Genomic DNA, 15,518 nt, shown 5'->3' on the forward strand with positions numbered 1-15,518 from the left:
TTATTCTAGCTGGAGGTCTGTGACTAGTGGCATTCCTCAGGGATCCGTACTGGGACCTCTGCTGTTTGTGATGTATATAAATGACCTGGATGAAAATGTACATGGGTGGGTTAGTAAATCTACAGATGATACGAAGATTGGTAGTGTTGTGGATAGTATAGAAGACTGGCAAGGGATACAGCAGTATTTAGATTAATTGCAGATATAGGCGGAGAAATGGCAGATGGAGTTCAACCCGTCCAAATGTGAAGACTTGCACCTTGGGAGATCAAATGTAAAGAGACAGTACACTGTTAATGGCAAGACCCTTAACAGTGTTGATGAGCAGAGGGATCTTGGGGTCCAAGTTCACAGCTCCCTGAAAGTGGCTACGCAGGTTTATGGGGTGGTAAAGAAGACATATTGCATGCTTGCCTTCATTAGTTGAGGCATCGAGCTCAAGAGTCAGGAAGTCATGCTGCAGCTTTATAAAAGTTTAGTTAGGCTGCATCTGGAGTATTGGATTCACTTCTGGTCACCCCATTATAGGAAGGATGTCGAGGCTTTGGAGAGGGTGCAGAAGAAGTTTACCAAGATACTGCCTGGATTAGAGGGCATGTGCTATGAGGATAGGTTGGACAAACTTGCGTTGTTTTCTCTGGAGTGTCGGAGGCTGAGGGGAGATCTGATAGAGGTTTATAAGATTATGAGAAGCATAGATAGAGTAGACAGCCAGTATCTTTTCCCCATGATTGAAATTTCTCATACCAGAGGGCATGCATTTAAGGTGAGAGGGGGGAAGTTCAAAGGAGATGTGCGGGGTAACTTTTTTTACACAGAGAGTGGTGTGTGCCTGGAATGCGCTGCCTGGGGTGATGGTGGAGGCAAATCCAATAGGGGCAAGCAAGAAGCTCTTAGATAGGCACATGAATGTGAGGGAACTGGTAGGATATGGATATTGTGTGGGCAGAAGGGATTAGTTTAGTTGGGCAATTTATTACTGATGTAATTGGTTCAGCGCAACATTGTGGGCCGAAGGGCCTGTTCCTTTGCTGTACTGTTCTATGAGTAGGCCAATCATCCCCTCATGCCTGTTCCACCATTCAGTGTGATCTTGACTACTATCTCAGTATCATATTCCTACTCTCTCCTCATACTCCTTGATACCTTTAGTCTCTAGAAATCTATTTCTTCCTTAAATATATTCATTGAATTGACCTCCACAGTCCTCTGTGGTAGAAAATTCCACAGTTGCACCACCTTTTGAGTGAAGGAATATCTTCTCCTCTCATCCTGAAATGTCATACCTCATATCATCTTTGCTCCATGTATGTGTTGAGGTCCAGATATCACAGACCCTCTGGCAAAGGGAAAATCCTCCCTGTATCTAACCTGTTAAGCCCTGTCACACTTCTGTACATTTCAATGAGATTTCCTCTCATTCTTCCAAACGCTCATGAATACAGACCTTGTCGATTCAATCTCTCCTCATAGTCAGTCCTGCACTCCTAGGTATCACTCTAGTCACTTCTATGGCACTGCATTTTTAATGTATATCCTTAAGGAGAATAAAGCTGCACTTAATACTCCAGGTGTGGTCTCGCCATGGTTCTGCAGGATTTTAGAAAATTATTCATGTTCCTATACTCAAAACTTGTTCCGATGAATGTCATGGTAGCATAGAACAGTACAGCACAGGAACAAGCCTTTAGCCATGGTGTCTGCGCTGACTATGATGCCAATCGAAATGATCCTATCTGCACACGTGTGGTGTGTATTTCTCCAGTCCCTGCCTGTTCATGTGTCTGTCTAAATGCCTCTTAAGCATTGCTATAATATCCACCATTTCCCTTGGCAGTGCATTCTAGGCACACTCTGTGTAAAACAAAAACTTGGCCTGTAAATTTCTTTTAAACTTGCCCTCTCTCACCTTTTGCCTCCTTAACTGCTTACTGTACCTGCATGTAGATCAGCATTTCCCATTGTAACACCATTTAAATAATCTGCCTTTCTGTTTTTTTCTACCAAATGATGAATTCATATTTATCTATGACATGCTGCATCTACCATGTATGCGCCCATTCATTTAACTTGCCTAAATCGCATTGAGGCCTCTTTGCATCTTCTCACTCACAATTCCTGCCTAAATCCACCCAAATTTATGTCATTAGCAAACTTAGAAATATTTTAGTTGGTTCCCTCATTCATAGAACATAGAAGACAACAGCACAGTACAGGCCCTTTGGCCCACAATGTTGTGCTGACATTTTATCCTGCTCTAAGATCTATCTAACCCTTCCCTCCCACATAGCTCCCCATTTCTCTATTATTCATGTGTCTATCTAAGAGTCTCTTAAATCTCCCTAATATATCTGCCCCCACAACCTTTGCAGGCAGTGCATTCCACGCACCCACTACTCTCTGTGTAAAAAAAGACTTGCCCCTGACATCCCCTTTGTATCTTCCTCTATAATCACCTTAAAATTATGTCCCCTCGTGTTAGCCATTGTCGCACTGGGAAAGAGTCTCTGACTGTCCACTTGATCTATGCCTCTTATCGTATGTTCTTACCAGAGTTCTATAGAGCTACAATGTCACCTCGCGGCTCTTGAACTCAATACCCCAACTAATGAAGGCCAACACTCCATACGCCTTCTTAACAACCCTATTGACTTGCGCGGCAACCTTGAGGGATCTATGGACCCGGACCCCAAGATCCCTCTGTTCCACCACACTGCTAAGAGCCCTGCCATTAACCTTGTATTCTGCCTTCGAATTCAATCTCCCGAAGTATATCACTTCACACTTATCTGGGTTGAACTCCATCTGCCACTTCTCAGCCCAGCTCTGCATTCTATCAATATCCTGTTGTAATCTATAGCAACCTTCTACACTATCCACTACACCACCAACCTTTGTTTCATCATCAAACTTACTAACCCAACCTTCCACATCCTCATCCAAGTCATTTATAAAAATCACAAAGAGCAGGGGTCCCAGAACAGATCCTTGTGGAACACCACTGGTTATTGACCTCCAGGCAGAATACACTCCATCTACCACCACCCTCTTGTCTTCTATGGACAAGCCAATTCTGAATCCACACAGCCAAGTTTCCCGGGATCCCATGCCTCCTGACTTTCTGAATAAGCCTTCCATGAGGAACCTTATCAAACACCTTACTAAAATCCATGTACCACATCCACTGCTCTACCTTTATCAATGTGCTATGTCACATCCTCAAAGAATTCAATCAGGCTCGTGAGGCATGACCTGCCCCTCACAAAGCCATGCTGACTGTCCCTAATCAGCCTATGCTTTTCCAAATGCCCATAAATCCTGTCTCTAAGAATCTTCTCCAGTAATTTGCCCACCACTGAAGTAAGACTCACTGGTCTGTAATCCCCAGGGTTATCCCTACTCCCTTTCTTAAACAAACGAACAACATTTGCCACCGTCCAATCATCTGGCACAATTCCTGTGGCCAGTGAGGACACAAAGATCATCACCAAAGACGCAGCAATCTCTTCCCTGCTTCCTTTAATAACCTTGGATATATCCTGTCCAGTCCCGGTGACTTATCTATCCTAATGTTTTTCAAAAGTTCCAGCACATGCTCTTTCTTCACGTCGACATGCCCTAGTGTATCAGCCTGTCGTACACCATCCGCACAAACATCAAGGTCTCTCTCTCTGGTGAATACTGAAGCAAAGTGTTCATTAAGGACCTACCCTACCTCTTCCAACTCCAGGCACATGTTTCCTCTTTTATTCCTGATCGGTCCTAGCCTCATTCTAGTTGTCCTCTTATTCTTCACATACAAGTAGAACAGCTTGGGGTTTTCCTTGATCCCACTCACCAAGGACTTCTCATGCCCCCTTCTAGCTCTCCTAAGTCCATTCTTAAGCTCCCTCCTGGCTATCTTGTAACTCTCCAGAGCCCTGTCTGATCCATGCTTTCTAAACCTCAGGTAAGCTTCTTTCTTCCTCTTGATAAGATGTTCTATATCCCGTGTCAACCATGGTTCCTTCACTCTGCCATCCTTACTGTGCCTCAATGGGATAAACCTATCCAGTGCCTCTTGCAAGTACTTCTTAAACAACCTCCACATTTCCGCCATGCACTTCCCCAAAAACATCTGTTCCCAATTTAGGCTCCCAAGTTTCTGCCCAATGGCATCATAGTTCCCCCTCCCCCAGTTAAATACGTTCCTATATTGTCTGCTCCTCTTGAAATCATTGGTATATATTGTGAATAGCTGGGACCCAAACACTAATCCCTAAGGTACTCCATGGGTCACCATCTGCCATCCTGGAAAGGACCCATTATTTCCTACTCTCGTTCCTATCAATCAACCAATTTTCAATCCATTCAAGTATATTACCACCAATTCCATGTGCTTTAATTCTGTGCACTGACCCCTTGTGTGAGAATTTGTCAAGGGTATTCTGAAAGTCCAAATCCACTGATTCTCCATCATCTATTCCACCAGATATATTCTCTTTAACACTCCATGTAGTTTTGTCAAACACTATTTCCCTTTCAGCCCTGATGTAGGGTCTTGGCAAAAAACGTCGACTGTTTATTTCCCTCCATATATGCTGCCAGCTCTGCTGAGTTCCTCCAGGCTTTTGTGTGTGTTGTTCCCTTTCATAAACATCTGTTGACTTCGTCTCATCCCATTGATATTTTCTTCGTGTTTGTTGTCAGATCCAAGTTTGAGTCTGTCTAATTCTGTGATGGTCTGTAAAGTGCACTGTTATCATTTCCCTTATAATAGACTCTAGCATTTGGTATTGGTATTGGTTTATTATTGTCACTTGTACCGACGTACAGTGAAAAGCTTGTCTTACAAACCGATCGTACAGGTCAATTCATTTCACAGTGCGGTTACATTGAGTCAGTACAGAGGGCAGGTAAAAACAATAACAGTGCAGAGTAACGTGTCACAGCTACAGAGAAAGTGCAGTGCAACAAGGTGCGAGGTCACAACAAGGTAGATCGTGAGGTCAGAATCCATCTCATTGTGTAAGGGAACTGTTCAATAGTCTTATCACAGTGGGGTAGAAACTGTCCTTAAGTCTGGTGGTACGTGCCTTCAGGCTCCTGTATCTTCTTCCCGATGGAAGAGGAGAGAAGAGAGAATGTCCCGGGTGGGTGGGGTCTTTGATTATGCTGGCTGCTTCACCAAGACAGCGAGAGGTAAAGACAGAGTCCAAGGAGGGGAGGCTGATGTCCATAATGTGCTGGGCTGTGTCCACAACTCTGTGCAGTTTCTTGCGGTCCTGGGCATTTTTCCTACTGGTGGTATCCAGCCTGCAGTTCCAAGTTTTCTCTCTCCCCCATTTTTGTTAAATATTGGGGTTACATTTATCACCTTCCAATCTGTAGGAACCATTCCACAATCTGCAGGATTATGGTTGATGGCAACCAATATATCCAGTCCACTATTTGTTGTACTGTGGATTGCAGACCATCATGCCCTTGGGATTTGTCAACTTTCAGTCCACTTATTCCTCCAGCACTGCTCTTTTTACTAATATTAATTGTCCTTTAATTCCTCCTTTCATTTGATTTTGTACCCCAACATTTTTGGGAACTTAACTGTCTCCTCCTCTGTGAAGCTAGAACTTGAGTATTTGTTTAATTGCTATGTGATTTTTTTATTTCCCAATTCACTACTCCTGTTTCTGATTACATAGGACCTCATTTTGTCTTCACTGGTCTTTTTCTTTTAACATATTTCTAGGTTTCACAGTCTGCTTTCATGTCGTTTGCAAGGTTGCTCTCATACTTTCTTCTTGACACCTAAATCAAACTCTTGGTCCTTTATTTTTACTGAATTCTAAGTGAATTGATAAAATTTAATTCACAAACGTTTGCAGTTATGAAAAGCTCAAATATTGAGGATACAAGTTTGAAAACTAATTTAGGAATAAATCAAGAAGAGCAGGACTGTTGCATGCAAATATTGAGTTACGGATTTATGCTGGGAGTGTGGGGGTGGGAGGTGGGGTTGCTGTGAATAAGACAGTATGACTGCTTAAATCAGTTAATTGTATTTCTGGAGCAAGAGTAAGAGTTTGAGGAGGTGATGAAATCAAGAATAGATAATATGAATAACTGGAATGGAATTGATGTTATTTCCCAGTTCCTGAAAGTTCTGCTCTTCCTTGATGAGAGATGCTTTAAACATATGCTTTCAACCACACATTAATCTTCTTTACAGGTGCGTGGAACTGATTATTATGGAGCAAATGAACAAGTACCGAGCACGCCTGAAGGACATCAGCAGCCTGGAGTTTGCAGAGAACAAAGCCAAGAATAGACTGTCACTCATCCGACACTCAATAGTAAGATGTTTTAACCTGAATTTTATTTAGGTCTATGATACTGCAATGTTGTTTCTTGTTCTTACTGCATTAAATGGAGACCTTTCTTCCATGAAATGTAACAAAAGTTTGCATTTGCTAAGAATCCCAGTACTTTTTGAAATCTCATGTATTCACCTTGTCTGCAACATTGGTTACTCAATTTGTTTTCATTTTGTCTCTTTGAACACCAGTCTCTGTTGCTTTCCACCATGGTGTTGATTCAGCATTCATGTGTATGCTCACTGCTCTATGAGTTTGAAGTACAATTTTGGCTGTTCATGTAAATTATTTGTTATGTTTAAGGTCAACAAAGATTGCATGACTTCCCAGTTTAGTCTCCCATGTAGTCTCCCAGAGGTTTATATTTGAGTTTTCATTGTGAGTTTGGGAAGAGTGTAGTTGGTGGAGAGTAATTGCTACTCTGTGATCCTGAAGTTAATGTAAAATGTCTCTCTAGCTGCATTTGCAAATAATATGTTGCAATCTAGGATTAAGTCTCAATTTCACTTTTGCAGAGCAGTACAAACTCACTTCAGTTGGGTTTGATATCATTTGGAATATAAATTCAGCATGGCATGCATTGTTTGCAGAACGGTTAGGGAATTTCTCGAACCGCTTAGCAACTTTGTATAATTACAGGAATTTGGGAATTCCAGCCTGCACTCTCAATATGCAATATTTAACTGGCTAGTTATGGTGTGCTTAGTTTCGAAATGAAAGTAAACAGTGTTGTCACATTGGAAAATGCTCTGGAGAGCCTCCTGTTCGGGAATAGTCTATCTGTCAGGTCCACAAGATCATAGAATCACACAGCATGAAAACAGGCCATTTTATACGCGTCATATTCATCCCATTGCCCAGCACTTGGTCCATAGCCTTCTATGCCTAAGTGATACAAGTGCTCATCTAAACACTTCTTAAATGCTGTCAGCGATCCAGCACATTTCACACTTTATGAGTCAGTGATAATCTGATTCTAAGCTTCAAACACTTTGTCAAGCAATGCATTCCAGGTTCTTATCATTCCCTAGGTGAAGAAGGTCCCCTCTAAATCTCACCCCCCCCACCCTAAACCTATGTCCTCAAGTTTTATCTACTTCTGATATGGGGCAGAACAGTCTACCTTACCCATAACCCTCATAATTTTCAGTCTTGACATATCACCTGTTGTGAAGAAACTTGTGCAGTTTTTTCTTGATGTAAAAATGTATTCAAATTTTACAAGGCTGTGGGTAATGTTATGCACAGTCTTTACTGGACAAGAGTCCTTAATTCCATCACGCTTGGATAATTGAATCAAAGTTCCATCCAACATTGGTTCTGCTTTCCTTAATTTTTTTAAATTGGCAACTTTATTGTTCATCCCTTGATTTTACCATGTCAGAGTTATACAGCATGGAAACAGGCCCTTCAGCCCAACTCATCCAATATGTCCATCCAAGCTAATCCTATTTGTCTGTGTTTGGCCCATTCCCTCTAAGTCTTTTCTATCCATTTACCTGTCCAAATGTCTTTCAGACATTGTAATTGTACCCACCTCTACACCTTCCTCTGGTAGCTTGTTCCAAATACCCACCACCCTCTGTGTAAAAAAAAAAGTAGCCCTTTGGTCCCCTTTAAATCTTTCCTCTCACCTTAAACCTATGCCCTCCCCATGAAAGAAAAAAATGTGAATATCCACCTTATCTATGCCCCTCATGATTTTATGTACCTCTATTAGGTCACCCCTCAGCCTTCTGTGCTCCAGGGAAAAGTCCCAGCCTATCCAGCCTTACCCTAGAATTCAAGCCCTCCAATCCTACTAACATCCTTGAGAATCTTTTCTGTACCTTTTCCAGCTTAATGACATCTTTCCTGTAGGTGGTCACACAATAGTCAAGTGTGGTCTCACTAACGACTTGTGCAGTTGCAATATGATGTCCTGGCTCCTGTACTCAATGCTGTGATTGATGAAGGAAAGTTTGCCAGAAGCTTTCTTCACCATCCTGTCTACCTGTTCAGGAAATTTTGTACCTGTACCCCTAGGCATCTCTATGCTGTATCTGTAATCTTTGATTTTAGACACCTGTCAGCTACCTTTTTTTATTTGATAATGGAAATTTTCAAGATAGCAGAAACTACACTTATGGCAGAAAAGCAAAAGAATTTTCAGTGATGCCTCTTCTAAAAGCATCCTCTCAAAATGCAGAAGCAATCCAAAGAAGATCAAGAAATCCACCCTCAAAGAAGCATTTCTTGAAATTCTCTTTGGCTATTTTGACTTCTCTTTGTGCTATAAGATCAAATGGGTCTTTTACCTTCCTGTATGTGTTAGCACAACCAGTCCATTTGTTTCCAACTGGTCTGGTCAAAACTTCTGCAAAGCTGATTGAAAAGTGAGCGTTCCATGTAGTTTCAAGCTTAGAATTTGATCACTTGTGTGTGAGACTGAGCTAAGTGCAGGTATGAAGGTTGTGCAAGTGTAAGAAGTATCATCGCATTCACAAATGTTGTAAGTGTATTTTCACATTTTGGTCCTTATTCATTTTTGATGTGACGTGTATGCACAGTTTTCTTTATTTAAATATCCCAGTTCATCTGATTTTGGGATTGCAAAGTGAGGCTCATTTGCCCATGTGTGCAGCAAAGTGAACGTTTTTTTGTTGACCCAGATATTCAATCTCGTCTGTTCTGTATTATGTAATAATCAGTGTCTTGTTCTGATGGTGGAATCACGCTATCCATGTGTCTTGTTGATGCTGGTTCTTTTTCTGCCAAATCTCTTTCAATTGTATGAAATCACCCGTTACATCACAGTCCTATTTTGCATATTACTTGTTAATCTGTGTGTCTCTGTGATAGTCGTTTACATTGTAAGGTGTACCTAATCTTGGGAGAGTTGATTGTTTGTAAAACATACCAATGTCTAGCAATGGTAATTCTTTTGGAAAGAAAGTACAGTAGTAAACCAAAGAGGTTTTAAATTTAATAATATACTTTAAGTCCCCCAGCACCTTGGTGTGTAAGAGATTCTGACAAACAGTCCCTGGTCTGTGTATGAGTTGATCTCAGGTGAAATGGAATTTGGGAAGCTCTAATTACCTTCAGCATTTCTGGGTAATGTATGTTTCAAATCATTGTGAGCTTCCACTCTTGGAATCTGCCCAGTGACTCCTGTTGATTAATGTACACATGAATATCGATGAAGCAGAGTTAAGGGGGCCTATTGATTGTAACGAGCTGTTTCAATACTTGGATATTTTCATTTGAGAAGCAAAGGACTGCAGATGCTGGAATATCTAGATGAAAAACACCATGATGCTGGAGGAACTCAGCAGGCCAGGCAGCATCCGTGGAGAAAAGTTTTGGGTCAGGACCCTTTTTCAGGACTGAAGATAGGAAAAGAGGGGACGCCTAATATATAGGGGAGAGAAACAGAGCAGTGATAGGTAGACAAAAGAGGGGAGGTGGGGTGGACACAAGGTGGTGATGGGTAGATGCAGGTAAGAGATAGTGATAGGCAGGTGCGGGGGAGGAGGGGAGAGCAGATCCACTGGGGGATGGGTCGAAGGTAAAGAGGAAAAAAGGGTAGAAAAAAGAGAGAGAGGCTTGGAAAGGGAATAAAAGAAGAGGCATGATTGGGGGGGGGGGGAGTGGTGTGTTGAGGGGATTACTTAAAGTGGGAGAATTCAATGTTCATGCCATTAGGTTGCAGGGTTTCAAGATGGAAAATGACGAGACCAAACACAGACTTGGTGACCATTTCGCAGAACCCCTGAGCTCCATCCATAACCGCGACCTGCATCTCCCCATTGCCAGTCTCTTCAACTCCCCCCCCCCCCCCCCCCCCCCCCAACTCCATCACCGATATGTCAGTCCCCTGCCAGAGTCCAAGCACAAACTGGAGGAACAGCACCTCATCTTCCATCTTGGAACCTTGCAGCTTAACGGCATGAACATTGAATTCTCCCGCTTTAAGTAATCCCCTCAATCCCCACACACCCCCAACCATGCCTCTTCTTTTCTTCCCTTTCCTAGCCTCTTCTCTTTTTCTACCCTTTTTTTCTTACCTTTGACCCATCCCCTGGTGGATCTGCTCTCCCCTCCTCTTCCACACCTGTCTATCACGATCTCTTACCCACATCTACCTATCACTACCTCGTGCCCACCTCGCCTCCCCTCTTTTGTCCACCTGTCACTGCTCTGTTTTGCCCCCCTATATATTGGTCTTCCCCTTTTCCTACCTTCAGTCCTGAAGAAGGGTCCTGACCCAAAACATTGACCGCCTGCTTTTCTCCACGGATGCTGCCTGGCCTGCTGAATTCCTCCAGCATCATAAATATTTTCATTTGGTTGAGCTAATGGAGTTTAGACTTTCAATTCAACTGATGTTGCCTTTATTAAAGTGAAAGAGGAAAATAAGTGGGGATGGGAAACGATAAAAAGTGAAAGTTACTTGCAATTTATGGAACGGCTAGGTATTTGAATTTTAAACAACAGAAAAGCACTGGAAGCACTCAGCATGTCAGTCAGCATTAATGGAGAGAGTAAAACAGAGCTGACACTCCAGGTCAAAGACCTTTTCTTAGAACTGGAAAAATGTGAAAATAAGTGTGTTTTAAGTTGTAGAGAAGGAGAGGGGTGGAAAGAAGAGGGAATACTGTTTACTGACCCACAACAATAAACATTCATTTTCCTTTAATCTGTATGTTCCTATTGATTGCATGGTCAAACTAACCTGATCCTCTACTTTTCATGTTCTTTCTACTATAGAAACCAGTTATAATAGCGGTTAGATTCATGAGCATGAATCGCAGTTCGATTCCGGTAGGTAATCCTCCCTCCATGTCATCAATTCCTCTCCATGATCCCATTCATCACTTGATCGTCTATCCCAAGCCAAGGAAATGATCCAGATGTGTGTTGTCTTGGAACAGAATGAAGTTGTGTCCACTGGTTTTTGTTCACTTATAGTTGCCTACATTATTTGCTTCTGTTGGTTGTTGTATTTGACTGTTGGACTTTGGTTCTGATATGAAGGTCGTGTTGTGTGAGGGGTTAATAATATTAACTTGTGTTGAGTTGCTAGTGAAAAGCCACTGAAAAATTGGAAGTGTCTGAATAAAAAAGGTTCACTCAGGTGGATTACTTTTCAAAATTGTTTCAATCTGGAGCCCAGCTGATCTTTATCTAATGGTCACCATTGTCTGCAGTGATCAATAATCAGGACTTCATATTTTGTTCAAATTGGATCAAATAGCAAAATTCTTCAGGGAAATGTATTATACTTCAATGAAATTAGTCTCTTCAGAAAAATTTCTAGAGCACTTGCAAAGTATTTGGACATATACATCCTTTCTTGCCATGGATTCATCAACTGCTACATTTCTGCCCTCGTTTTTGTACATCTGATATTTTCCAAGACCGCTAAATTCACCACACCTTGGATGGTCTTTGTTGGTACCAGATGAAGTTAACTATTTTCCTGTGCTCTGTATTAAGTAGAACCTAAATGGAGTTAGTACAACTTAATAAGAATCAGGGTGGCTATCAGCGCACTTAGTCTCTATATAGTCTTGCTTAAATGATGAGCCGAAGACAAGGCTGAAGGATTTGCAAACAACTGAGTGGATGATCCATTTTTGGCTTCTCAAGTCCCCACCGCCACTATAACCCATCTTTAGCTTATTTGATTTGCGCCATATGTTATCAGGAAACGGCTGAAACACAATGTTCAGCAAAGGCTTTCTGACCTTTCAATATCTGGCTGTGGTGCTGAAGACCTGTCCACCTGACTAGCATCTACCCCAGCTGTTTCAGTGCATTTGCAACACTGCCATATGCCTTTACATACTTGTATATGTCCTGTCTACAAAAAGTAAGATAAATCCACTCCAGTTAATTACTGCCCTGTTGGTCTACAATCAATCATCAGCAAAGAGATGGAAGGTGTTGTTAACAGAGATATTAAGTGATATCTACTCAATGATGCTTAGTTTCGGTTTCATCAAGACCATTTGGCCCCAAACTTCATTGCTGCCATGTACTGAACATGGACAGAAGAGCTGAAAAGGTGACAGTGACTACCCTTGCTTCAAGGCAGAGTTTGATCAGATGCTTTGTTCATGACGGTCCCTCCATAATGAGGTAATATTTAGTTCCATACACAGCTCCTCAAGTAATAAAGCAGCCCAAGCCACAAGACCAAGGCAACGTTCATGTTTGTGTTAACAAGTGCCAAGTAAAAGTGACATGGGGCAATGATTCTCTTTTTAAAAAAAAGAAAGTGCCATCTGGGAATGATCACTATTGACCAAAAACTTGCGTAGGCTAGCAAGCTAATATTGAGACTGGGCAGGTTATTTTGACTCCATTAAATCTATTTACCATTGAGATACATTAGAATTATTATAGAATACTTGGATAAGCATCGCTCCAACAGCAGTCAAGCTCAATACAAATGGATTCATCCCATTCAAAATCATCCCATTCACCACTCTAAATGCATGCTTTCTCCACCAAATACTTGCTTGCTCCTTCCCCCTACTCTAAGTGATTGCTTGCTCCTCCCCTCCTCTCTAAGTGCTTGCTCGCTCTCTCCATCCCTTTCAGTGCTTGCTCGCTCTCTCCATCCCAAACACACCACAGCTTTAAAGTATGCTCTCTGCATTTGGTACTGAGGCCAAGTAACAAGGCACTTTTGCACTTTCAAGCCTACATTTGCAACAGATGGAAGGACAAGACCAATCAGGGTCAAGGGCCCAATCACCTCTGGTTCTCCAAGTCACACACCATCCTGACACGGAAATATTGTGCTGTTTCTTCATCATTGTTGCGTTTAGGTTCTGGAAATCCCTGCCCGACCCATTTGAGAGTACCTTCACCTGAAGGACCACTTCGGTTCAAAGTGGTGGCTGACCACCACCACCTCGGCAATTTGGGTATTGCCATGGAATAAATATGCAATGGTGTTTTCAGAACAATTCAGGCATAAATTGAGTTTATAATATTGAAATATACTTGCAGTTAATGGCTTAGTAAAAATGAAATGTTCTATGAATTTAAAACACTCAAAAAAAAAGTAATCAGGTTTGACAGTACTCTCCCTGACCTATTCACCAAGGGTTTAGGAAACCGTACTCTACAGACCAGTAAGACATTGGGTTTCAATGTTTGTTCTTGTGTTAGCTGATCACTTGGGAAGCAGATTGGGGTGGGAGCTGCTGGGGAAAGTAGTTACATTTTTTCTTATCCCTGTGATACTGAGATGGAAACTTTGCCCATGTTCCACATTCTGTTTGTGATCTGTGACATCTGCTTGAAAGGTATCTATTAGGTTAACATTTACCTAGATCTGTACATTACAGCAGCAAAGTGCTGTTACCAGTGTCACAAATGAATAAAACTTAGGTCTTCAAGCTACCTGTCTTGGCACATTTACTTGGTAATGACTGTACAAAACTTTCAGGTAAAATATCAGAAGTGATAGTATAAAAGAAAACCAATAAAGAAAGAGCTGTTGCTAAAACAGTTCTGTCTGATTTACTCAGGATCCATGGGCTATTAATTCATTTCAGTAAACTTTTTTTTATCAATTTTAACATCTTTGTTGAAAGGTTTGTTTTTCTGGCAAATTTCTTTACATTAGCATTGTTGAGAGTCTGAATAAAATGTTTCTGGTTCATTTTCTCATTTTCAGTACTGAGTATTACATTAGTTATTATCTCAGGAAAGGGGTTGGCCTTATAGACCAAGGTGAGAAATTTCTTCACAGATGATTGCAAATTTTTGGAATTCTTGACCTTGGTTGTGGATTCGCAATCATTGACTATATCCAAGGCAAAGATCAATAGGTTATTGTCATTTTTGCTGTAAGATGAATTCTTACTCGCCTTTGAACTAGGCAATTGGGTTTTGTGGTATGATCTTCATTCATTAATGCATTAAGATAAAACTGTAGATTTCCAGAAATGAAAGTGATCTTAGATGTGCATTTCAGAAATGTGTGTCAAGTTGCAGCATTAACTTTTGCTCCTGAAACTTAATTCTGCAAATTGATAGTGTGAAGCTCAGGAGATTGGTGTGTTTTTCATTTAAACATCACTTTTATTTTATATTGCAAGAGTAGTATGTATGTGATTGTTTAAATATCAGACTGCCTTGTATCATGGCCAGCCTCGTGTGCTCCTTCAAATTGCATGATATTGAAGCATTGTATCTGCAGCAGTCTTTAAAAACTGGCGACCTACATGATGCCACACAGGTGTGCAATTAAGCAGTAGCAATGTAAATGACTACCATTATAATAATATTTATAAAATAAGAGATTTGTGCAATTAAATTGCTTAAAGGTAGCACTGAACCATCTTGGCCTACACCTAATCTATGCCATTTCACAAATTGCTTTATCTTTCTGGAAATAAGTTTGGTAAGAGTCACTGAAACTTTTCATGTTTTCTCTTTGTTGCTCATGCAGCCGAATGGTGGTAAAAAGGTAATTTAGTTTGTCTGTTTTATGTGCTTGTGGTGATATCCTTCTCCTGGTGATGGCTCTTCAAAATGGTAGCACCAGCACTGCAACTATGCCAGCGCATGGGAGATACCATCAAATGTCATAAAATGCAACAAAATCTGGAATATTGAACAAAACAATTCTCAAACTATTTCCTACTCCTTTATGATTTAGTTTGCACATTTGGTTGCAAGTTTTATTTTATGCTTTTGATGTTCATCCAATCACAGCTTTACATTAATTGTAATACCCTTCCATGGTTCAATATGGTTTGGCCCAGCATTCCCCATGGGTACAGGTTGTGTGAGCAACAGTGATGTTGACTTCAGACTTCCAGTTAATGACCAAGTTAGGTGTATTCTTTAACTTTGCCAATAAGCATTGAAACTGGAGTGAGATGTGGTCATTTCATATCGGCCCTTAAATCCAAAAGAGGATTTAATTCCAGTGGAGCTGGAATTGAGTGCATTGTCAAGAGCCTGACAAGCCGATGAACTAGTCTGTTGCACCACACAATTAAATGCAAAGTCAGTTATTAAATGGACAGATACATAGAAATGAGAGCTGATGGCCATTATCTGCAATTCACAACATTCCCGGCCCTGTGGGGGTGACTGGTCTTCTGTGCTACAATAATTTTTTATATATCAGTCAACATTAATTAATGCATTAAT

At 41.2% G+C, this 15,518-nt stretch overlaps 1 protein-coding gene across 11 annotated transcripts in view; it reads left to right on the forward strand.

Moving 5' to 3' along the window:
• Positions 1 to 15,518, forward strand: part of myo9aa (myosin IXAa) — a 250,140-nt gene that overhangs the window by 225,772 nt on the left and 8,850 nt on the right. For 8 of the 11 annotated variants that reach the window (XM_052042434.1, XM_052042436.1, XM_052042433.1 and 5 more), the window contains 3 exons: positions 6,209 to 6,332; positions 11,106 to 11,159; positions 14,809 to 14,826. In XM_052042434.1, coding sequence (XP_051898394.1) covers positions 6,209 to 6,332; positions 11,106 to 11,159; positions 14,809 to 14,826 — 196 coding nt within the window. The remainder of the gene's footprint in view (positions 1 to 6,208; positions 6,333 to 11,105; positions 11,160 to 14,808; positions 14,827 to 15,518) is intronic. The other 3 variants (XM_052042439.1, XM_052042443.1, XM_052042438.1) reach the window with 2 other exon arrangements.

The sequence above is a fragment of the Pristis pectinata genome, chromosome 32 (assembly GCF_009764475.1).
Source record: "Pristis pectinata isolate sPriPec2 chromosome 32, sPriPec2.1.pri, whole genome shotgun sequence".
Classification (NCBI taxonomy): domain Eukaryota; kingdom Metazoa; phylum Chordata; class Chondrichthyes; order Rhinopristiformes; family Pristidae; genus Pristis; species Pristis pectinata.